Below are 22,035 nucleotides of genomic sequence, written 5' to 3'. Positions count from 1 at the left end.
TGTCCCGGTTCTTTCCCCTTTATCAAGCAGAGGCCGGGGTAGTCAAAGGGGATATGTGGTCATGGCCTGCTGGAGAGGCACAAATATGCGCTTAGGTTGCCACTTTTATGAAGTATTTGCAGTTTCCTCCCAGCGTTCTCAGGAAACAAGAGGCTAGGTAAGGCTTCTTACGACACGAGCTTTCCACTTTAAGGAGGTGGATTTTGAACACCTTTTGCAGCTTTCTTACTGTGATTCATGGGAGTTTGCGTGGAATTGACTGGCTGGCACGTCAACATTGGATGGCTGTCCTGTGATTTATCCATGTTTTGCATTCTGAAAGAGCAGCAGAGGCCTTTGGGAGAAGAGAGATGCTCAATTACGGACCGCAGATAAGCTGCTAACTGTTCTGCTGTGAGCTTCCAGGATTCCTGCCCTAAATGCCTGATGTTTGGATTCTGGACTTCCTGTCATAATCTGAAAAGACCAGTTCCCATTAAAGTGTCTCTGTCAGCATTTTATCATTTAAAAAAAAAGTTTAATGTGCAAGTGCTGACTGTGGGCTTGTGCCATCTCTTGAGTCCCCTTTCCTTTTTCCTTTTGATCATAAGGGTACCAGGAAGTTCTATTAGAACCTTTAGGGAGGTTTTGCAAGACCCAGATCTTGACAGTGAATCCCTTGATTTGTCTGTAGCATGGCTGAGGTCTCTGATTAAATCCATTTAATTTTTGGCCGTTAAATATCGAAATGGATAAATTTTGAATCGATGAACGAAGTGTAATCGTGCATAAAAATGCATCTCAACCTGTAACTGCAATTTCAGTATTAACAAATGACTAAAATAGAGTATATATATGAGGAAGATTTGGGAAATAATGCTCTTAGCTATTTTGTAATCTGTACTCTAAGGGGTTCGTCACTTAAAAAAACAGCTTCTGTCAGCAGACATGAGATACAGAGCAGGAAGGACGTCCTTCCTCTGGCCCCTTTGCTTTTCGTCAGCCTAAAACATGTAGAATAATGAAGATTTCTTCACTACGTCTCTCATAACGATGGAGGGGGAGCCGGGGGGAGCAGGGACAGATGTAGCTGATGCAGGCAGCTGCTGTCACGTGGCAGTTGGTCAGAAGAGCAGAACGATAGTTTGGAATGCTAACATTTAATTTATTGTTGCTTTGCTCACTCGGGTGGAGGTTTGACAAGCAGATGTTCTGGAGGAAACGGTTACTCTGTTTTACTGAGGCAGCCATGCAGGATGTGGAAATCTGACTTTGCACGGCTGCTTTTCTGCAGTGTAAAGAGTGACGTAGCATTTTAGCGGGGACGCACAGAACACACGTTTCAGGACAAAAGCACCCCAAAGTTAGACAAGTCAAAAGTGAAACAGTTTTATTACTCTTCTCCTTAAAACCTCCCAACCTGTGGCAAGAGTCTAGACATAACCAGGAAATGTTCAGGGCTACTTAGGCAGGGGCAACTTTATCACAGAGTATTGTTGGCTTATCGGCTCCAGTGTGTTTATGATGCACTGAAGATAATATCTGGTCTGCTATTTGAGTAAAACACACAGAAATGCAGAACTGAAACCCACCAGCCGATGAAAGCGGGCAGATGTCAGGGATTGTAAGTACATAGATGGCTAATTTTGTTCTAAATCTTGCTATTTTCTAGGTTATTTCTCCTGGTGATGGGAGACTAGACTCCTTTCTTCTAATTGAGGCTCATGTGTACACAGTTAGTCTTTTAATTATCCCAGCAGACGTGTCCTGATGCTTCAGCAAACACGGAACAAAACGCTTCCTGTGTAGGTTCGACATTTTCTTCCCGGGAATATCATAAGTGGCGTTTCAGCATCCCCAACCACAAACACAGAAACTGTCATTACGTAGCTGAATCACTATGTTATCGAGAGCAAAACAGACATTTATTCTGAGGAAGTTGATGACCCGTTTCCAGCGAGAAGTTTGCTGTAATTGTGAGAGTGCCACACACTACCTCTTTCACAAGGAAAAAAAAGCACTGCATTAGCAATTTTCAACTTTTTGATGCTCTTCTGTTGATGTTGGGCTCAGGTCCCTGAAATTAAGATAAAGGAGCTTTGTACATTAAATGATATCCATTGAAAAATTGCATCATTGTTTCAATGTGGGGAAATTTTTCATACAGCTTCAAAATCTACTACAATATACAGTAGTTTCTTCTCAGAAAATAAAAAGAATAATCAAGGATTGTTAACAATTATCTACAAAAAATGAAATGAAATATGAAAATGAAACTGATTTGTGCACCCCTGATTAACTGAATAAAAGGGGAAAATGTCAAAGGTCATAACGTCAGAGGTTTCACGCGTCCCTAAATGGGCGGAGCCTTGATGATTGGATTAATTGCACCTGCGTTACCTGAGTTCAAGTCACACGTGGTTGCCATGAAAACGGCCCAAACAGAAACGTCAAAGTCATTTTAATGCAAAAATCCCACGAAAATAACAGCAGAACGAAAGATCCGATCCCCCCCAACCAGTGGCGGCCGTGCATTTCACACCTGGGCCTTCAGTAGTGCTCCGTGTACAGCTGCGACACACATCAAAATTACCTGATAAAACTGCAATATCATTGTGGCAAGCTCGGGTTTTAGGTTGCGGAAGAACTCGGACACAGACTCCTGCCAGCTTATGCAGAAAAGCGTCACTTTATTAAACACGAAACTGGAGATAAATGAACGAAGGGAGGTCTTCAATCACACACACTGTCTTATAGTGTGCAAGTGCAAACAGTAATTAAAACAGTAATTAAAAACATCAACAACCAGAACTAAATAAATAGAACACTAACATTGAAAGTTGCAAAAGATAACATTTACAACGAACAAAAACCGGGTTAACACCAACCTGAACCCACAGACACACTGCCACAAAGCATGCTGGGAAATCCCCACACTGACCCTCCCCAACACGCTAAATTATTTAGGCATATAGCAACATTTTAGTATAATAATCAGGATTTTTGATTTTACTCACCAAAAATCCTGATTATTTGTACACAAAATCCATCCTCCTTTCTTTCCTCAAGAAGATTTCAATTACTCTGTTGTGCAGATTATCCGTGCGTTTCAGTTCCATCAAGACGTCCTTTTCTATCGCCATCGAAGCTAATGCTGAAAGTCGAGCCTGCCCTGTTGTATTTCTGGCATAAATTTTAATTCGCTTTAGGGCTGAGAATGTCCGTTCAACAGAAGCAGTAGACACGGGGATAGTCACCGCCAAACACAGTCTATCAGTCTTTTTAAGATTTCCCTATTCTTCTTCACCGTTTCGTTGCGGAGCTCCGTTTCCCTGCACACTTGCTCGCTCCGCTGTAAATCCACTCTGGTTTCCCCAAAAGTTCTGGAAAGCACCGTTGCTTGTAAGTGTCCGGCAGTGCTTTGATGCCTCGTTGCTGCCTTGGTTAGGCAAGCCAAATTTACAAATCCAGTGTGGCTCCAAACACCATGTCGATCAGTGGCAAATAACAAGCACTCCCAGCAATACAATTAGCAGCGTTCCTCGGAGCCTGTGAGCCCGGAGTACCGCTCGTAGTTAGCGGACTGAAAGTGGCGGACAAGTCCTTTTCCCGGTTGCGACAGGCTTGCTAGCTTCGGAGTTGCCCGACCTTGCTTAACGATGTCCAGCTTTTCTTGAAAAGTCTGTCTTGAAAATGGCTTTGACAGTAAATCAGCGACCAAATCCATTTATTTTCCTACTTCAGCCATCGTGGGTTGACAAAACCGCTATTAAATCAACACAACAATATCTTTGCTTGTGTAGCTCGCTACAGATGCAGTTTGCTAGCTCTGGCTCGTACACTCTCTGACTATCCAATCAAAGCGTGTGAATACGCTGACGTTTCCATACGCCTGCTAGAAGGCCTTGGGGTCGCCAACTCAAAATCTGATTGGTTGAAGCAACAGTTGGATCGACATTTTTTTATGCTACAGGGCCTGCAGAACTGATTGTGAAGGCCTCCAGGCAGATTTCTCTGACCCTGGCAACAGATAGTGGCTGAAATGTGATTGGTTAAATGCTTGAATATGAAAATACACGTCTGGAAGCAGCGCAACCAGGGGGCTGGCAATGAAAGGAAGCGGACAGACCATTTGGAATTATTTAAAACGTATTCATGGACAAAATATAATTAACATCAGTCTGTGATTCAGATATTTTTAGGCCAGCCGAGAAGGCCTTGCAGGCCCTGATGGCCCACCACTGCCCCCAACAGAGTAAACGCGACGTTTTTTCATGACCCACTTCTGGTGCGGGAGGGCACCGACGCGGGGCGCAGAGATCCGCCCCTTCTCCAGCTGAAATGTGCGCCAGCGACTCCAGTCTGCGAGCTGAAGGGTTAAACTGCGAGTCGAGCAGCAGTCTGTCCTCTCCGTCCGCGGAATTTAGCGGAAAACATCTGACTCCTGCTCGTTTTCCGCAGCCGTGTTTGCTTTTACTCACTGTGCGTCGGGGCCGTGGAGGCATCACGGGAACAAAAGTCGCCGTTTCCAACTGCGGGCTTCCAAACGCAAATCTCTGCTCTCCCTTTTCCCGACAGGTAAGTGTCACACGGACCGGCAACTTTTCCGTTTCTGCATCAATCCCAGCTCGATTTATTTAGTGATTGATTGAAATCGCGTTGAAACGCCACAGCAAAAGTTGCTTCCCGGGTCTAAAGCAAACAGCGGGCCAAACAACTTTATTCCGTTTATCCGAGAGTTGCTGGAAAATGCACCGCAAATACTTTCACCTTTTTATTCAATCTGCTGCAATCGGTTAAAATCCTAAACTGATAGTTGCTCAAATTCCCAGGTTTAAGGGAAACAAATCTAATTTGGTACGTGCATGTACTTTTTCACAGTGGCTCTGTGGTATTTCACCATCTCATTCACTTGCAAGACTGAGTCATTCTCTCTGATTTCCTCCAGATGTGCAGCATTTTTACGTTTCCTGACCAGCCGAAGGATTGAGACATGTCTTTCCCCGAATTGCACTCATTCTGCTGACAAATGGGAATTGGACTTGTGCTCTCGGGCTGAATTGTTGATGCGTTTGTCACCTTGGCAGATGTAAATCCTTTAATCCGCCGTGAATTGCAGCGTCTCGCTTCCTTTTATTGGCCTTTTCCTTCAAGGTGTGGAACTAAATTCGCCGTTTCCAGGCTATAAATGGAGCTTCAGCCCATCCTGTGTTTTTACTTCTTTGTGGAATCTGGAGCAAACTGCTGGTTGATTGTTGATTATTTGATGTGTTACATGCAGTAGCTCTTGTGATGCTCACCAGAAGTTTCTGGGGAGAATATTCCACAGTAAGGTGCAAGAACAACACATTTCGGAGTCTCCCACGGATATTTTAATGTTTTCATTAACAGAGTTCGTCTGTATTACACAACTTGCATTCCTCTGTCCTGGGCTGTGGTCTTTGAACGATACATTTGTTCATCCATTATATTTCTGCTGTTCTTTTATAAGCTTTATGGCTCTGTAGATGCTGAGCTGGGCATCACGAGATCTTTTGCTCTGCTGGCACTTGAACCTCAGGTAGTTGTTCAACCTTTGCCCACTCTCAACCTTTGGTCAGCCATATAATGCCCGCCGGCCCTTTGCGTTGCCGTTTGGTTGGGAACGCTGCTAAAGGTACGTACGCGCCACACGGGCAGCAGTTGGGATTTGTGGCTGTTATTTTGTGTGGCATTCAACGCTCAGATGACCGAGTGAGGGGAAAAGTGACGGATCCACAGGCAGAGGTGGAGTAGGTGATTCTATGTCGCTCTTCCCTGTTGTTTTGGTCTCATGGCCTGACCCAGACGGTCCTGCATGGTGCGTTTAAAGGCTTCCATGAGGAAAATAAGGAAAAATATTGACATTCTTGGAGCGGATGGATGTTTGGTCAGGGTGCTGGCAAGTTTTTTTGCTCAAAAGGTGTTTAAGTCGTGTTTAATTGTGTACAACTTGTGTGTTGTGAGCCTGAGAGGAAAGGTAAGTATTAAATGGATGCAGGAGCTTTTAGGATAATTGAGTCTTTTACAAGATGGGATCAACTGACCCAGCATGTGTTAAGCGGGGTTAAAGTGTGCGCTGTCTTTATAAAACGGGTTTTATGGGCTGCGTGTCATTTTAAACTTCCATCGGAGGATCCTTCTGTGGGTGTAAAATGATTCCACAGGACTGTTAAAGAATGTTATTCTTTATGATTGGCAAAATGGTCACTATTGCAGTTTTGTGTGTGTGTGTGCGTGTGTGTGTGTGTGTGTGTGTGTGTGTGTGCGCATTCCATCTTCTTTTTCTTCACTCTGTCACCTTTTTCTGCTCCAGATTCACAAGAGGAAAAGCATGTGTGAGTGTTAGGAGTCATCCGCTCACTTGACCTCGCTGACCCCGAACTGCCTGCTTGACCCCCCCCCACCCCTAACCGTCCACTCGTCCATCGAGCCTCACTCGGCGCCATGTCTGCAGAGGTGGAGAACTGCCCGCCAACCCCCAGCGACTCCACTGCCGTGACCACGGCCCCCAATTCCACCCCTCCAACCTCTCCCATCGCGTCCAAAGTTCCATTCAAGAAGGAGAAAAAGAAAGGTGAGCCGAGGTGGTGTTGGGGCCTTCGAGTGTACTGCTGTGGAAATTGAGCTTCCTTTTTTTTTTTTAGTGTTGGAAAAGACGGACGAGTACCTGCTGGGCAGGTTTCAAGGAGATGGAGTGAGGTACAAGGCCAAGCTGATCGGCATCGATGACGTTTCAGAGGCCAGAGGAGACAAGATGTGCCAGGACTCCATGATGAAACTCAAGGTGAAGGATTAAAGTATCAGACTTTATGGCAAATATTGAGATATTTGGTTAAATGACCCTCAGAAATGCCGCTTGATTAACTGAACAATGTTAAAATATATTTAAAAAAAACCAAACAGCTCAGCACACATCTGGTTATGTCTTTTATTGTAGGTCATCTTTTGGTTAATTATTGGAACGAAAATGCATATCTGTGACAGGAAAAGGATGAGAAGGAGGAAAAATCTTGGTCAATTTTCACAGGGTCCCTACAGGTTTTAATCTGTTTACGCTGTAATGTTCTCTTGTGCTTTAATTAGGTGCTTTCCTTGCACACTGCCCACTAGTGGTCTCTCATAGAAATGACAGCGTTTTAACGTTATGTGCGTTTCCATCTGAACGTGTTGCATTGGTGAAACAAAATGGGGAAAAATGATGTTGTTGCCACATAAAATGGGGCTTGGTTATTCATCAATTGGGTCTCAACTGGCAACAGAAACCGGAGCGTGTGGAATGCTAGCATTTAAAGTCAAACATGACAACCAATTTAATTGATGTAATTGGTAACGGCGACAAAAACAAGTTGTTACATTGGAGGGGGAAAAAAATTAACCTCACCTTTGCTTGCTCTTCAAACAAAACCATGAGAACATGTTGGCTTTGTTACCCCAGGGTATGGCCGTTGCTGCCCGCTCTCAAGGCAAACACAAGCAGAGGATCTGGGTCAACATTTCCATGTCGGGCATCAAGATCGTCGACGAGCGATCAGGAGTGAGTTGTGCTGTTTTCTTCACAACCCGCTGATAAGCGCCAACGACTCTGCACTAAAAAACCAAATGTCTCTATCCGTCAGGTGATTGAGCATGAGCACGCGGTAAACAAGATCTCCTTCATCGCCAGAGATGTGACAGACAACCGGGCATTCGGATACGTGTGCGGCGCCGAAGGGCAGCATCAGTTCTTCGCCATCAAGACGGCACAACAGGTGACACACACACACACACGCATGTGCGCTGGAACCCTGTTTATCTTAATCTTGTTTTCTTTGAACGTGTTTGAGCTCTAATGTTTCACCGTGCAGGCAGAGCCGCTGGTGGTCGACCTCAAAGATCTGTTCCAGGTCATCTTCAACATGAGGAAGAAGGAGGCCGCGGCCTCGCAGAAGGTGGGTCCGATTCCAAAAGAAAGCCGGCCAGTTTCCTGAACGCTTGTTCAGGAAAAAGAAAATGTTTTTTTTTTTGGTACATCCTGAGTGACAATACGGCCTCTGTGTTCTTTCAGTGACTCACGTCCTCGAACATTCCATTAAAATGATGTGAAAGCGCCACGCGCTTCAAAAAGAAAATAAATGCTAACAGCCCGTTTCTGTTTTACAGAGTGAAAATGGCAAAGCTGTCGTTGAGGTAAGCGCTCGCAACCTTTTTCTTTTTTTCCAATCGTCTTTATTTTCTTATAGTCTGTGCTTTGCCGTGTTCGCAGAATGGAGGCAATGCTTTGTTGGCTATGGACACGGACGTAAAAACTGCCCAAGTAAAAGACACAAATAGCATTTGTCGTTTCAAAATAAATAAATATGCTACTGATTTATGTATAAATATGACGGTTTCTATTTTTTTTCTGGGCTTTTTTTGACATCCAGCCAGTGGAGCAGCTTGCCTTTTTTGGAGCTATGTCGACCCCCCCAGACATCCCGGCACCAAATGTAAGTATGACATGTAAAACGTTCCCATTCGATCGCAACAGGGGAATTGTACAGGTCAATTATCTACAATGGGCATTAATGTAGCTTGAGGTTTGCAGTTGCTATTTTAGATTTTCTTTTTGAGTAAAGTATGATGGAAAAGCTCTATAGGACATAAAGTATGATGCTAAATGTGCCGCCTCTCCACCTCTTGAATCTGATTTTGTAAGTTTACCTGGCTTTCATGAATAACCAGAATGCCTCCAAAATCACATCATGCATGAGAACTCGGATCTAAAATGTTTAATATCAACTGGATAAAGAAACTCTATTAATGACCTGAGTTGATGCATCGTGTTGATCAATCCCGTGTTTGTTTACATCCCCTGTAAAAGCTGCTGCAAGTAGATACAATATTGTGTAGACTGGGACGCCCCGTAGCGGCTCATGTTGGTACTGCATCCAACTGCTATTAATTCGTTGGCTATTTCATGTTTCAGGTCAGTGAAACAGTGCTGAGTGCTGTACATTTCAAAACTGTTTTCTACCGGCAGCAGCTTTAAATTGTCCATGTGATTCATTTTGATAACACATTTTTCTTTCTCTGCAGAAATGATTCATGAATCTTTTTCTCCCACATTGTCTCATGTTAACCAGGACTCTAATGATATTCTTTTGCTGGACTTTTCTGCTGAAGTTGACAGCAACCAAAATTGCATAAAGGGAAATGCCTTTGTAAGCCCCCGTGTGCCTGACCACAGGCCCTCTCCCTACGCAGAGACTCCCTTCTCTTCAGCATTTGACTACTTCCCCACCCCAGACACCGACCCTTTCAGAGATGACCCCCTCTCCAAATCGCCCGAAAAACCGCACAGACCCAACCATCTATCGGTCAATAATGGTGAAGGAATCATTAACGGGGATTTGAATGGAGACACTGATTACCTCAGTCAGCAGATAAATGGATTATCCAGTAAAACCATGATCCTGGCTCTCAATAACGGACAGTGGCCTCTAGGGGGCAAAATAACCCAGGGTAGAACAATCACACTGATGGACAACAATGACCCTGGACCAGGGCTCTCAACCAGAAACCCCTTTTTTGACTCGTGTTTGAAAAGCTCCCCTCCGTCTAACGGCGGAACTCACCCGACGCCGCCGGTGACCACTAGCAAGGATTCAGTAATTATAAGTCCCCCACCACAGAGCTCTAAGGCTGGACGAGGTCGCAGGAGCGCAAAGGTGAAATTCCGTAGCTAGTCAACTCACTCTAGAACTGCATGCGCTGTGCCTTGAAGGTTCTGTGAGCCGACGGAGCATAGGCTTTTCTGAGCATCTTGGGTAACCACTGGTGTCTCGGACAGTGTGCTGAAAGGATGCAGCGAGCTCAGACTCAAGGCCTTTAATTCAAGGTTGCAGGGGTTGCGGTAGATTTCTCTTCTCTCTGCATGCAGCAGTCACTCCTCTGTCTGGCTTGCGATGACACTTTTAACCGAGCTGCTTTTTCATCTCTGTCCTTGGTTTTCTGACACTCATGCTTCTTGGGTTGAAACTCAAGTAAGTGACCGAGCTTGCATCCACACGATTCTGGGGGAAACACAGGGCTGTTCCTGCGTGTCTGTCGATAATCGGCCGCCACGAACGCTGCGACCGCGGCTCATTTTCTTTTGTGTGACTAGTCCACAGCTGGGGATCTGTTTGGAGCTGAGTTGTTTTCCGCTCCTGCTCAGTCGGAAGGCTCCTCTTCCTCAGGTGACCTTTTCAACAGCACACCTGCCAACTCCGCCCCCTCCTCTTTGGCTGCCTTGGGTAATATACACAACTACAACCTTGCGTCTCATCCAGCCACTAGGATAATAATTAAACATCTCTCTGATTATTATTTTTTAGGGAATCTTCAGTTGGGACCTCCAGCCCCAACAAACATCCCAGCTGCAGGAATGTGGGCGGCTCCCTCTGCCGCCCCTACGATGTTCCCCATGCCAGGAGTGGTAGCTCCGGGTCCAAGGTATGGCTTCCCTCAGCAGTCGGCATTTGGCGGGCTTCCCATACCACCCAATGCCTGGGGTCACCAGATGCCACCTCAGATGAGCCCCCCACCTTTGTCGCCGCCCCATATCTTCTGCCAGCCTCCCGCCACTGGACCAGCAGGCGCCGCGACCAACCCTTTCCTGTCTGGGTCATTCCCTGACCAGCAAGGCCCCTCACGTCCTCCTCCCAGGCCGCCCGCAGCTCCGAAAATAGAAAACAATGCCTTCACTGCTTTAGACCCGCTCGGGGATAGAGAGAAGAAGATGGGAAAGGACATGTTCAAGGACTTCCAGCTGGCCAAACCTCCCGCCATCCCAGCAAGGAAAGGGGAAGCGGGGTCCAGCCCCACTCCGGCTCCCGCTGGCGGAGCATTTGACGAGTACTTCACCAGCAAAGTGGGCCTGGCTCAGGAGACCGCAGACCACGACGACTTTGACATCAACCAAATGTCGCCGCCACTTAAAGGTAAACCAGCTCCAAATGCGTCTGCGTGTTGCGTGAGCTCAGCCTGATGACGCGCTCGGTTGCCATGTGTCCTTTAGATGTCCAAACGCTGGCTCCTGCTGCAGCTCAGGCCTTCAGCCCCGGCCTGCTGGAAGCCAGCTTCGCTCCAACTCCTGCCGCTAACAGCAAAGACATGTTCGATCAAGCCTTCGGCGCACCGGCCTCCAGTCCATTCAGTGCGCCGCCAGTAGCTACGGTATCAGAATTTCACCAAGACGTACGCAACAGTGCACCGGGTCCAACGTGAAGCTCATCGGTTGTGATCTTTTTTATTTTTATTGGCGATATAGCAAACGGCTGCTGGTGGTCAGACTTTGGGATCAACGGATGCATTTGGAGATCCATTTGGGAATCCATTTGCTTGATTGAGATTTTGTTCTGAAGTAAGTTCCCGAGCACTGAACTCCAGAACAGAATTTTATATACGTTTTAAAGATCTAATTTCAAACTGCCTTCTTCTGTCTGCCCTCACAGATGAAGCGGGGAAAAGGAGATATTCACGTAATATGACACCTTTGGGGATGAGCTGCTACAGAGTGTGCAAGACAATCTAAAGGAACATTGTTCACCACCGCAATGCTTTCACACAACCACATCTGATGTTGTTTTCCTGTCCAATCAGTAGTTCCTTATTCTTCTGAAGACCACTGATCTAAGAAGTAAATGTCATATCATGATCTGCTGAAGAGTGTTGTAAAAAGAAAAACAGAAGGCACATCCTAAAAGGTTCACTGTTGAGGTCTGTTAATGGAATAAAATAATTCAAATTATGTGCCTTGTTTTTTAAGTCATTTTCTTTCCCCCAGACATCAATAAATGGATTTAAAGACATGGTGCAGTTTCAAGCTCCTCCTCCAGTAATGTGTTTTGCAGAATGCCACCGGACTGTGCAATGTTTATCTCAAGTACTAACAAACACATTAAGAAGCGGGGCTTCCTGGTGGCCTGCACCACTGCAGGGCCATAGCCAACACATCACAGGCTCAATCCCCCATCCCACACAACACCCAAACCCGTCCTCTTGCCTCCCTCAATGCTGCTCACCCACCTAAGTGGAGAAATGCAAGAGATGTCCTCACAAGGCACAGCCAGAGTATGAGCAGCTCCACCAACAGCACACACACACATACACACACACACACAAAATACTCTCAAAAGAAAGAACACAAGCACAACTTCTCATGAAGCTCATTTAAGTTTCAGGAGTGAGACCAAAGAAGCAAACCTCATGAGATCAAGACATCTGCCTAAGTAACATTGCTAACATTAATGAGGCTTGAAGAGCATCAACAATGTGCACATCAAACATCTAAATGCACTTCAAGTGTCCTTGAACTATATTTTCCATCATGAGCTCAACGTGGGGGATGCTCCGACACCATGCAGCAGCTCCATCTGCCTCCTCCTGTCCTTGGCACGGTTGATAGTCATCTTGAATAAGCGGCAGTATAGCTCCATGGCTACTGGGGTGTCATCATTTCCGGGCACAGGGTACGTCAGCAGGCTGGGATTGCAGTTCGTGTCCACCACACCCACAGTGGGAATGTTCATCTTTGCTGCATCTCTGATACCAATATGCTGCTGAAAGACATTGTTAAGCGTGGAAAGGAAGATGATGAGGTCTGGTAAGCGGACTCCTGGGCTGTATTGGGTGTCAGCATTGGTGAAGAGACCCCCCTGCCAATAGCGTGCGTGGGCATACTCCCCACACTCCTTTGCAGTGCACTCCACCAGGTGGCCAAACTGACGACGGCGGCTAATGAAGAGTATGATGCCGCCACGATATGCTACGTGTGCAGTAAAGTTTAACGCTAGCTGGAGATGCTCCACAGTCTGCTCAAGATCAATTATATCTTGTTCCAGGCGGCAACCGTACAGGTAAGGCTCCATAAGCCTGAAAGAGTAAGAAGATATCAGAAATTGTATAGTTTTGCATTATTGATCACAAACACAGTGTACGGTATATGTGCAAATGATGGGATTTTGCCCTTCCATTCCACCTAATAATTTTGGAAATATTTTCAAAAAGGCAACTTTACTGATCTTGATAAAAGGCCCCAAAACTGAAATAATTGAAAAAAATTGTGCAGTGTGAGCTTTCAAACTAACTTAATGTGCAACTATGTAAATGCTATGTGTATACAAATGAATGCACATCATATTCAATAAAACGAATGTAAATGTTAACACGATAAAGGCCTCTTAAATGACGAAATGTGCGTGTTTACACCGACCTGTGCCTGCAGCCTCGTTTGTGTCCAAGATGCACTCTGGCGTTAAAGAGGTCTTTTAACGAGAAAAGCTCTGACACATGAAAAAAGTCCGGGTGGTTGAGCGGTAGGTCCATTATTTTTTCTGTTCAGAAGAACGAGACAGATCGATGTGTTATAAGTCACACTCATGGAATCATGAGCTCAGAACAGACTCGTTTACCTGAACTGTCATCAGCTCTGGGTTCAGGTGTGCCGACCTCCGCTGCAGCGGCAGATTGATATCCACGGCAGGCGTATCCGACGGTCAGAGCCCGTGGAGGACGGAGCCACAAAAGGCCTAAATAAATAGGCACATGTTGATTTAAAATCCGTTGTGTACAATAACTCCATAACAGTGTCAGTGACGTGCGAGTACTGCTAGCTCATTAGCATTAGCTCATGGATAAGTTGCTCACGTGCCGTTTAGGAATCGTGTTACCGGCATAAAACAAATTACGTAACAATTTCAAGACAAACCTCAACAAACACTAATAATCCTAGGTCAATTTACGGGTAATAAAACATGAAATACATACATTTGCTGAGCGCTCGGCTTGTCATGCTTTACTTCCCGAAGGTCAGACAACTGCGCCTGCGTGACTGTCGTTCAGGAAGCGCCGTAAACACAGTGGGCCGTCAATTGCTGCAGCTGTCGTGAAAAGCCTCTCCTCCACTCGGACACCAACAGAACCACCATACACAATTTGATTCCAAGTCCAACAGCTCATTCAGGGCTTACATTTGTAAACATTTTGTGCGCTTAACATTAAACAAAGCATAAACCGACATTAATAAATCGATTCTAAAATGCTTGGAAATGCAATTTTATTTTATGGTTGAAGAACAATAAATGGCAATACTGGCAACTGTACACTCAAACGGTTTTGGAATAAGATGGATTCACTGTGTTCTTTGAAGGTCCAAACTTAAATGCCATTCAGTCATGAAAATAAATTGGAAATTATCTTCACTGTACTGACATTGTCACTGAATGTATAATTTGAGGACCAATTACAGACAACCAAACTAAAATAGAAAATCTGAAAACACAATTGCCACAAACGATAAAGTGCCAACAATAGAACATTCAAACAGGACTGGCTTTGTGTTGGGATTATAATAAACCAGATGTGTCATTCCTCCTGAAAAGACATGAAACCCATTTGAGATCAGTTAGTACTTGTTTGGGGGGGAGTAGGATTGAGATGAGGGCTGGGACACATACCTATTAACTGGAATGAACTGAAGTTTTCTTTTGACATGCCACACTGGCTTATTCTGTACGGTAGAAAATGACCGCAAAACCTGCAAAAAACAAAACAAAACACACATAATGTGATGTGGAGAACACGTGGGGGGGAGGGTTCTCTGAGCATTTCTTGTACTGATGATGCCGACTGTAATAACGTCTGTGATGGATGACACAGCTGCAGCAAAATGGGAATGTTTTGCCTCCGTGTTGCTGTACCTGGGTGCATTTTTCAGCCAGGCATCTCCTGCTGAGCATGTTGCTTCTCTCTTCAGTTGTGAGAGCTATGCAAGGTGAGATGCTGATGCCAGGGTCAATGGCACTGGACAAAGACCTGGGCGGGGTAGAGCAGGGCACACATCAGAGCAAACCTCAGGAATTAAAACACTAATCAATAACAAAAACCCAACCAAAAAGGTTACCTTGATATTGAAAGGTACTCTTTATTGATGATAGTAATGTAATTTATGACACATGAATCCAGACTCATTGTTGCTGATTCCACTCTTTATTACACAGATGAAATTATAAGACACAGCGAGTTGTTTTTTTGTTCAAAAGAGTAAAAGAAAAGTGAACACTTCTTACAAAATATTTACAAAACCTGGCGTTTCACTGCATGTATAGTTACCATTTTGCTTCTTGATAAACAAAAATAAATAGTTTTATTTTCTTTTTTTACACGTATGCAGTTCATGAAAAATATAACGAGACAAACAAGATCGACACAGCGAGTATTAAGTTTAGCAAGATAGAGAAAATCGTCCGGCTTCCTCAGAAAAAAATGGAGCATTTCTCCTGTCAGAGGTCACCATTCCAAAAAATGTAAAAGTTGCTTTCCTCAAACGGCCATTAAATCAGTGACCCTAATTTACGTGTAATGTCTTCATGGCAACACACAAGATTGTTCCAGTGCAGTTGTGTTTGGAAAAACATGGGTCAAATGTACATACAAAAACAAAAACAATCCTCTTTTTTTTCCCTTCATGTGTAAAGGTTAGAAAAAATCTGCTCAATCTGTGGTTACAGTCTGCACGGCCTGCGCTTGAAGGCCTGATAAGGCAATTTTCCGATATACTTGAATGCAAAATTCGGAGTGTCGCTGGGAAAGACTACAGTTCCCTGAAAGATGTCTCAAAAACCAGCTTTTTCCCCAGGCTGTGTGGATGCATAAATCACATCATCTCTTCCTATTAGCACATCAGACTTGTGTCACCTCAGTTTATGGTCCTCGATCCTGTACACATCCTCTACGTGAACGTACACCAGAATTTAAGTGGCTTGTTTAAAAAAAAGAAAAGAAAACACAACTGTGCAATGATAAACAAAAGGACAAAACACTCACAAACATGATGCATTCTTTGAATTTCAGAGTCGCCGTCGCTCACATCACAAAAGTTAATGCAAGACACTGGTAGTGGTGTGTGAAACATCAAAACTGATCTTTAACCAATTGTGTTGATATCAGGATGAATCACTGTGGCTGGTAGCGTGAATGTAGCCAAAACAAAGGAAGTGATGCTATATTTAAGGTGGAGCAGCAGCAGCAGCAGCAGCAACGTGATGCTTGGACAGCTGTGTCTAGACACGAGCAGCTAACGTCAAGAACGTTAAAAAAAACGACAGGATGTGATGGAATCTGTACAAGAAAACTTAAGGAAACGATTTCCTGGAAGAGTTTGGGGCATGATTACGACTGAGGTGGAAATTTCCACAGTAAAAGCATTTCGGGTTAGTAGTTAAACTTAATTTGAATCGTGACACAAGTGGCACGTTTGAACCTCACCGGCCACTTAACCAATGCGCTCTTTGTTGACCAATTTAGGAATTCTCAGAACAAAGAATAAATGTATCTGATATCATTGTTTTGTCTTCATGGTGCAGGAAATGGACAAGAAATATCAACAATATTTAATAATAATGGTGATTTTTTTTTAGCCTTTGCAAAGAAATATGTTCCTCGTCTTAAAGTACAGCCACGAAATATTAAATTATGTTTGATTACATACATTTTCTTTATCTAAACATTGCTTATTAGTCTTATCCCACTTCTACATCAATTTTTAAGTATGGACCAAATTTAACATCTCTGTTGGATAAACTGAGGTCATTTCTTTGTTAGTTAAATGAAAAATAGATTGTAGACAATGTAAAGTGACTAATGTACTAATGCAGCCCGTTACGATAATGTACCACTAGTTTACTTTTCAGAATAAAAGCTGTGGCATAGCATATAAATGTACAAATGTTTTAAAGAAGCTTCGATCTGTCGGATCATATGAAGAGACATTCCCTTAAATTCAGCGGCTGAATGAGTTTAACTCCACCCCGAAAATACGAATCAAGACATTCTGACGTGATGTTGGTTTTGGGTGACCGTTGGAGATACTTACAATGGAGGAAAGCCCTGCTGCTTTTCTGGATTTCTCTGGTCTGACTCACAATCTGGCTCATCTATAAACTCTTCCGCTCTCTCTAGATGTACTTCTTTCTCGTCCATCGCCAGGCTCCCCTCTTCCCGTTTGACCTCGCAGGGAAGGGCCGCCCTCACCCTGTTGTCGCCCCGATCCCTGCTCCGAACCTGGACGTGGTTGGTCCGATTGGTCTCCAGCTCTACAAACACGGTCTTGTCCTTTGGGACGTGCACCATGCTCGCCGCCTCTCCTTCTACAGGGCACTGCGAGTGATGGCCGAGCGTGAGGCGCGGCGTCAATGATGGCTGCTGTCTGGTGGCGGGAAACCGGTTTGAAAGAGGTGTTTGGAATGTGGTATAAACTGATGTCTCTCGAGAGCAGGAGAAAGAGGCTCTGCTGGTTTTGACAGTGGACCAAACCGCGCTGGCGGTCTGCAGCTTAGGGGTGACGATCCTGCTCGGAGTCGCCGGGGTGGCTGGTGCTGTCGCGCTGCTTTTAGATGAGGTGATGTAGAAGGAAGCTTGATTAAAAGTCTGACTATCAGTCGTGGGGAGTCCAAGGCACTGTCGCCACTTGGTAGATTGGGAGCAAGAGAGAGCGTTCTTGGGGCTCAAACTGGGCCAACCCTTCTCCGTTCGCGTGACATTCATGGGCCTGGTGGCCCCAGCTCCATCTGCTGGTTCCAGAAGACCGGGGCTGCTGGACTGGGCTGAGGTCAGGCCTGATTGTACATCATCGGCTGAGATAACCGGCTGTAAACTCTCTGGCGAAGTCACAGGCCGCCTGTTCAGAAGACATGGTTCAGCACAAAGGCTAAAACTTAGAGTTGGAACTTCAGCCAGCTGATTTTCCCTTTTATTGCCTTCTTCTGTTATCGGGCCACAAACGACAGCGCTGCCATTTGATACGTCTTCATCTTTCCCTTTTTCTGGAGTGGAAACTTTGGCTTTTTCAGCCAGAAACCTTCGGATCTCCTGCTCGATGCTATCGTCGCTATCGACTGAACTGCTGTCGTCCTTTAGCGGAGGAGCCGTGTTGCTGCGACGCAGCAGAGCTTCTCGCCTCTCGGCTACTTTCTGCTTCTCTAAGCTGCCGTCGCATCCGTCGTTCTTACTTGCTCGCTTGTGTTGCTGCACGCTCAATTTAGCCGAAGTGTGACTGATGCCGACTTCCTCCTTAAGCTTCTTCCCCCTTTTGAATGCGCCGCACTTGGAAACCGTATCAAATTTTAATTTCTCAGTCTGTGAAGTGCATCTGAAATTTGGGCCTTCGACCTTGAGACTCTGTCTTGATCTCCACTTTGAGTCTCTCGCTTTTTTCTTTGACTTCTTTTTCGTCTTGAGAAGATCTTTTATCGCGGTATCCAGGTCTTCGTCGCTGTCGAGCGAGCTACTTTTGTCGCCACTTTGCTCTGCCTGCCGTCCTCCGGCTATTGCACGCTGTTCTCTTCTCTGGCACAACTGAGATGAGTTTGGTTCTTTTCGCCGCTCGGGTGACAATTTGGGGGCTGCAGCAGTGACATCGGTACCTGATATGTTGAATTTGCCCCCACTTTCTTCCTTGTGTATTCGTCTGTGCGTCAGGGACAATCGAGAAGGTTTCTTTTGGATTACAGTTGCTTTGGTTTTCACCTCCGCTGGCTCGTTGCCGCTCGGAGGCTCGCGGGTCACCGCGAAACCGGGCGGCTGTCTGTGCAGCTGCGCCTTCTGCTCCAGGAATCTCCTAATTTCCTGCTCTATACCGTCCTCGCTGTCAACGGAGCTGGCGTCATCTTCGGCCGGGTCGTCAGGGAGCGAAGGATGCACGGATGCCGCAGCGAGGCCGACGCTGAAGGCCTCGGGCATGACGGTTTTGGAGATGTCCAGGATGGCCTCCGCGCACATGAGCTCTGCTGTGGTGTTTGCAGAGGTGAGGGCCAGCCGCTCCTTAAAACCCTCCTCTTGGGACAAACTCACTGCCTTCCCGTTGCTGTTGGACCTGTCTGACAGCGAACCCCTGGGTGTGAAGTCGTGTGAGGCGGCAGCCGGGGCAGACTGCCTCTCTGTCTCCGCTCTGGACTTTTTCCTCCTCAGTCTGTTTCTCCTTGCGTGTTCCACGCTCGCACCTTCAATGCTGTGTATCAGTGACTTGGAAGGTTTTTGCTTGTGCGGGGCAGGTTTTGGGACGCCCTCGCTCTTCTCCTTGAGCTGCTCCAGCTGGTAATGGCGGATAGCTTCCTCGATCCCGTCGTCACTGGTGGAATCGGACTCCTCTTTCAGCTGCTGCTTATTGGACTTTTTCCTTTTGCTGTCTTGCTCGTTTTTCTCAAGCTGGTATCGTTGAATGGCCTCTTCAATCCCATCATCGCTGCTGGAGTCGTTTGAGTCCTCCTCCATCTGTACGGCCACAGGGCACTTTATTTTGTTGAATATGCTGAACGCTTTAGGGGGGCACTTTATCTGCTGTTTGGGCAAAACTAAACTCTTGAGCGATGCAGTCTTATTGGAGTCTAATTTCTTTTGCATTTTGTCATTTAGGTAGTTGTTTTTTAAATGCTTCTTTGTGGGTAGAACCAGTGGTGCTGTGGCAGTCTCAGCTTTGACACTTCTGGGAAAGTGGCTCCCTGAAATCACACGTGTGCTGCTGTCAGTGCTCTGCTTGGAAAACTCGGGAACTGGCGGGCATTTCCTGGGAATTTTGGTCTGCAGAAAGGTCCCGCATGGCTCTGCCTTACGTTTGTGATCATCCCTCTCCTTCAGGTATTCCAGTATCGCCTCCTCAATTCCCCTGTCAACCGAATCGTCGCTGTCTGAATCGCTGCTCCGGTGATGAACCGAGGAGGAAACGTCTGCCAGATGAGTTTCACTAGGACTTTTACCTTTAGCTTTGACTTCCATATATGAACCCATGACCTTACAGACTTTTGGATGACCTTCCTGTCTGCACTGGGCATTCCCCTCCATCTCATCGCCCATCTCAAGTGAGGACTGGGAGCTCCTGAGGCTCTCTATGATCATCTGGACCTTGTCTGAGATAGGTGTGCCTTGGGTGGACAACGCCACGTCAGAGTCATTGAAGCAGATTGGAAGGCTAAAGCCAGCCCGAGGGCCACGCGGTCTCCATTCTGTACGCGTCGCTGCGACAGGAGGTACATTCATCAAGTACATTCTAGTGAAGTAAGGTGAGGTCCTTGACCATTGGAGTGCAGCTGCCTCCGTTCACAATCACATTATTCAATCTGAAAAGGGGAGGAAAAAAGAATTGCAAGTCAAATTAGGGAAACATTTCAAAAAAATCATGCAATCAATGTTTTCTTTCTGTTCCACCCACCTGTAATTTATGTAAAAACACATTATGTGTTATATGAACAATTGCTACCATGATACATTTCCCTATAGTTATCTGTAAGTGGCATTTTAACACTAGCAAATCTGATCATTTCCACTTCTGCTATCAACGCATCTTGCAACGCATCTTGCAAAAGTGATCTTTAGCATCACTTTTATATTAATTTGCGCGATATAAGCGCAACGCCCGAAAAAGAACTAAGCAATTCTATTTAAATAAAACCCATTAGCATGAGGCTAAGCCCTGCAGCAGCCACCCAAGCCGGAGCCTTTAACTCCATCTACGCAGACCGAGGGAGGGATGAGTAGCCCAGCTACAGCCTGGCCAGCACCGGCCATCGGTCCCCACTCTCGATCGCTACATTTAAAAAGTCGAACAGACGCAAACGTGGACAAAACAGCACATTTGTGACAGGAAACGGGATTGTTCATTGAGGACGCCCCGCCGAAATTGCGGATAAACACACAAACTGATGTAAAATAAATTAATTAATTAAAAAAAAAAAAAACAGCCCAAAAAAAACGCATCAGGACCAAATCGTGTTACAACTTTGCAATATCGCGCTTATCAAAGTTTTAGTAAAGGCAACATTAATGGGTAACGTTTGCTGTGTTACATAACCCGGTACTGCGGTTTCGGCTTCCCTTCCCGACGCTTTTCCTGGTTGCGACGAAGCGACCAAGGCGGTCCCCGTGAGCGCGTAGCGGCGCGGAGGGCGCCGATGGCCGGCGAGCAGCGCTACGAGACTCCGCAGAGAGACACCATGTTGCCTGTAACCGGCCGTGGTCGTTAGGGCGAGTTACTCGACACATAACGCCAATATTTGATGTCTTCAAGCGGTTGGATGGGACACCAAACGGCGGACCTACGCGGATAAAAATGAAAAAATTGGCTGAAGCGTTGATAACCGAGGCGGGTCGGCGACTTGAAAGGTAGAGACGGGCCTCCCGGCTGCTGCAGCCCGGCATTTTCTCCGGCATTTTCTCCGGCGAAGAAAGCCTTTGTATCGAGCCCCAGCTCGCCGTCCTCGCCTCGGTTATTATCCCAGCCAACAGGCGAAACGCGCCGCGCCGCTTTAACTCACCTCTCGGTGACATTTGTAGACTTTTGGGGGACGATGGAAGGGCTGGCTGAGACGTGGAGGATAGTTCGCGGTCCGTCACCAACCGCCAGCGCCGCCGCCGCCGTCTCCGTCTCCCTCCGCAGCAGCTGCCGGCTGAAGCTTCCTTAAAGCCGGAGTCAGTGCAGCCGAGCATGGACCCTCTCTCTCACACACACCACAGACTCTCTTCCACCGGAAAACACCCACACATGCGTCTGAAGTGAAGTCGAGTTGTTATTGATTATTAATAAGAAGAAGAAGAATAGAGAAAAAGGAAGTTTAAGTACTGATGAAGTTGCGTTATTGAGGGAGGCTGTGCTCAGTTGCACAAGTTCAGCGATGTCTTCTTTTACAAACGGGTTCATGGTGATTTCGGTTTTATTAATGTAATTTATCTTAATGCAGATCTTTATTGCAGGGCTTAAGAAGAGGAAACAGCCAAACGTCTCTTGACAACAGTCAGAACAAATTGTTCCTTCATCACAGCAATTAAAAAAGCATGTTTCTGCTTTGTTTTGGTTTTACCTTATTGTAATATCTTTATGGGGTTTTTGTGTGCTATGATGTTTTACAGGTGAAACTTCATATCTGAAACCAGAAAGTTGAGTTAAAACTGGCTGGCCTGGCGCACCATTCAGGGGATTTCGATAAATCCCAAAGAACACCACAAATATGACAGAAAAAGTGTGAAATGAACCAACTTTTCACTATT

At 45.8% G+C, this 22,035-nt stretch overlaps 3 protein-coding genes across 6 annotated transcripts; 1 reads left to right on the top strand and 2 right to left on the bottom strand.

The window, feature by feature from the left end:
• Positions 1–4,293: 4,293 nt before the first annotated feature.
• On the top strand, positions 4,294–11,749 carry dab2 (DAB adaptor protein 2). 4 transcript variants are annotated; one of them, XM_029837051.1, is made up of 16 exons: positions 4,294–4,557; positions 4,928–5,133; positions 6,314–6,574; positions 6,645–6,784; positions 7,436–7,534; positions 7,617–7,748; positions 7,845–7,928; positions 8,140–8,166; positions 8,243–8,293; positions 8,403–8,465; positions 9,102–9,686; positions 10,124–10,253; positions 10,335–10,940; positions 11,018–11,175; positions 11,270–11,362; positions 11,454–11,749. In XM_029837051.1, exons 3-15 carry the CDS (start codon positions 6,445–6,447, stop codon positions 11,342–11,344), a joined length of 2,280 nt encoding a protein of 759 aa, XP_029692911.1. In that variant the 5' UTR covers positions 4,294–4,557; positions 4,928–5,133; positions 6,314–6,444; the 3' UTR covers positions 11,345–11,362; positions 11,454–11,749. The 4 variants fall into 4 exon arrangements, with proteins under 4 accessions (XP_029692911.1, XP_011603000.1, XP_011603001.1 ...); XM_011604698.2 differs by lacking the exon at positions 4,928–5,133; XM_029837052.1 differs by lacking the exons at positions 4,294–4,557; positions 4,928–5,133 and adding an exon at positions 5,197–5,745.
• Positions 11,750–12,153: 404 nt separating this feature from the next.
• On the bottom strand, positions 12,154–13,918 carry mrps2 (mitochondrial ribosomal protein S2). Its single transcript, XM_011604697.2, has 4 exons — positions 13,768–13,918; positions 13,413–13,529; positions 13,214–13,334; positions 12,154–12,873 (listed from the first exon to the last, which is right to left on the bottom strand). The coding sequence occupies exons 1-4, from the start codon at positions 13,790–13,792 to the stop codon at positions 12,327–12,329; spliced, it is 810 nt and encodes a 269-aa protein (XP_011602999.1). The 5' UTR covers positions 13,793–13,918; the 3' UTR covers positions 12,154–12,326.
• A 121-nt stretch (positions 13,919–14,039) lies between these two features.
• ppp1r26 (protein phosphatase 1, regulatory subunit 26) lies at positions 14,040–21,549 on the bottom strand. The gene is made up of 5 exons (XM_011604696.2): positions 21,306–21,549; positions 16,874–20,111; positions 14,700–14,814; positions 14,457–14,536; positions 14,040–14,373 (listed from the first exon to the last, which is right to left on the bottom strand). The coding sequence occupies exons 2-5, from the start codon at positions 20,038–20,040 to the stop codon at positions 14,346–14,348; spliced, it is 3,390 nt and encodes a 1,129-aa protein (XP_011602998.2). The 5' UTR covers positions 20,041–20,111; positions 21,306–21,549; the 3' UTR covers positions 14,040–14,345.
• Between the last annotated feature and the right edge of the window lie 486 nt (positions 21,550–22,035).

The sequence above is a fragment of the Takifugu rubripes genome, chromosome 6 (assembly GCF_901000725.2).
Source record: "Takifugu rubripes chromosome 6, fTakRub1.2, whole genome shotgun sequence".
Classification (NCBI taxonomy): domain Eukaryota; kingdom Metazoa; phylum Chordata; class Actinopteri; order Tetraodontiformes; family Tetraodontidae; genus Takifugu; species Takifugu rubripes.
This window is presented reverse-complemented; position numbering and strand designations above follow the sequence as displayed.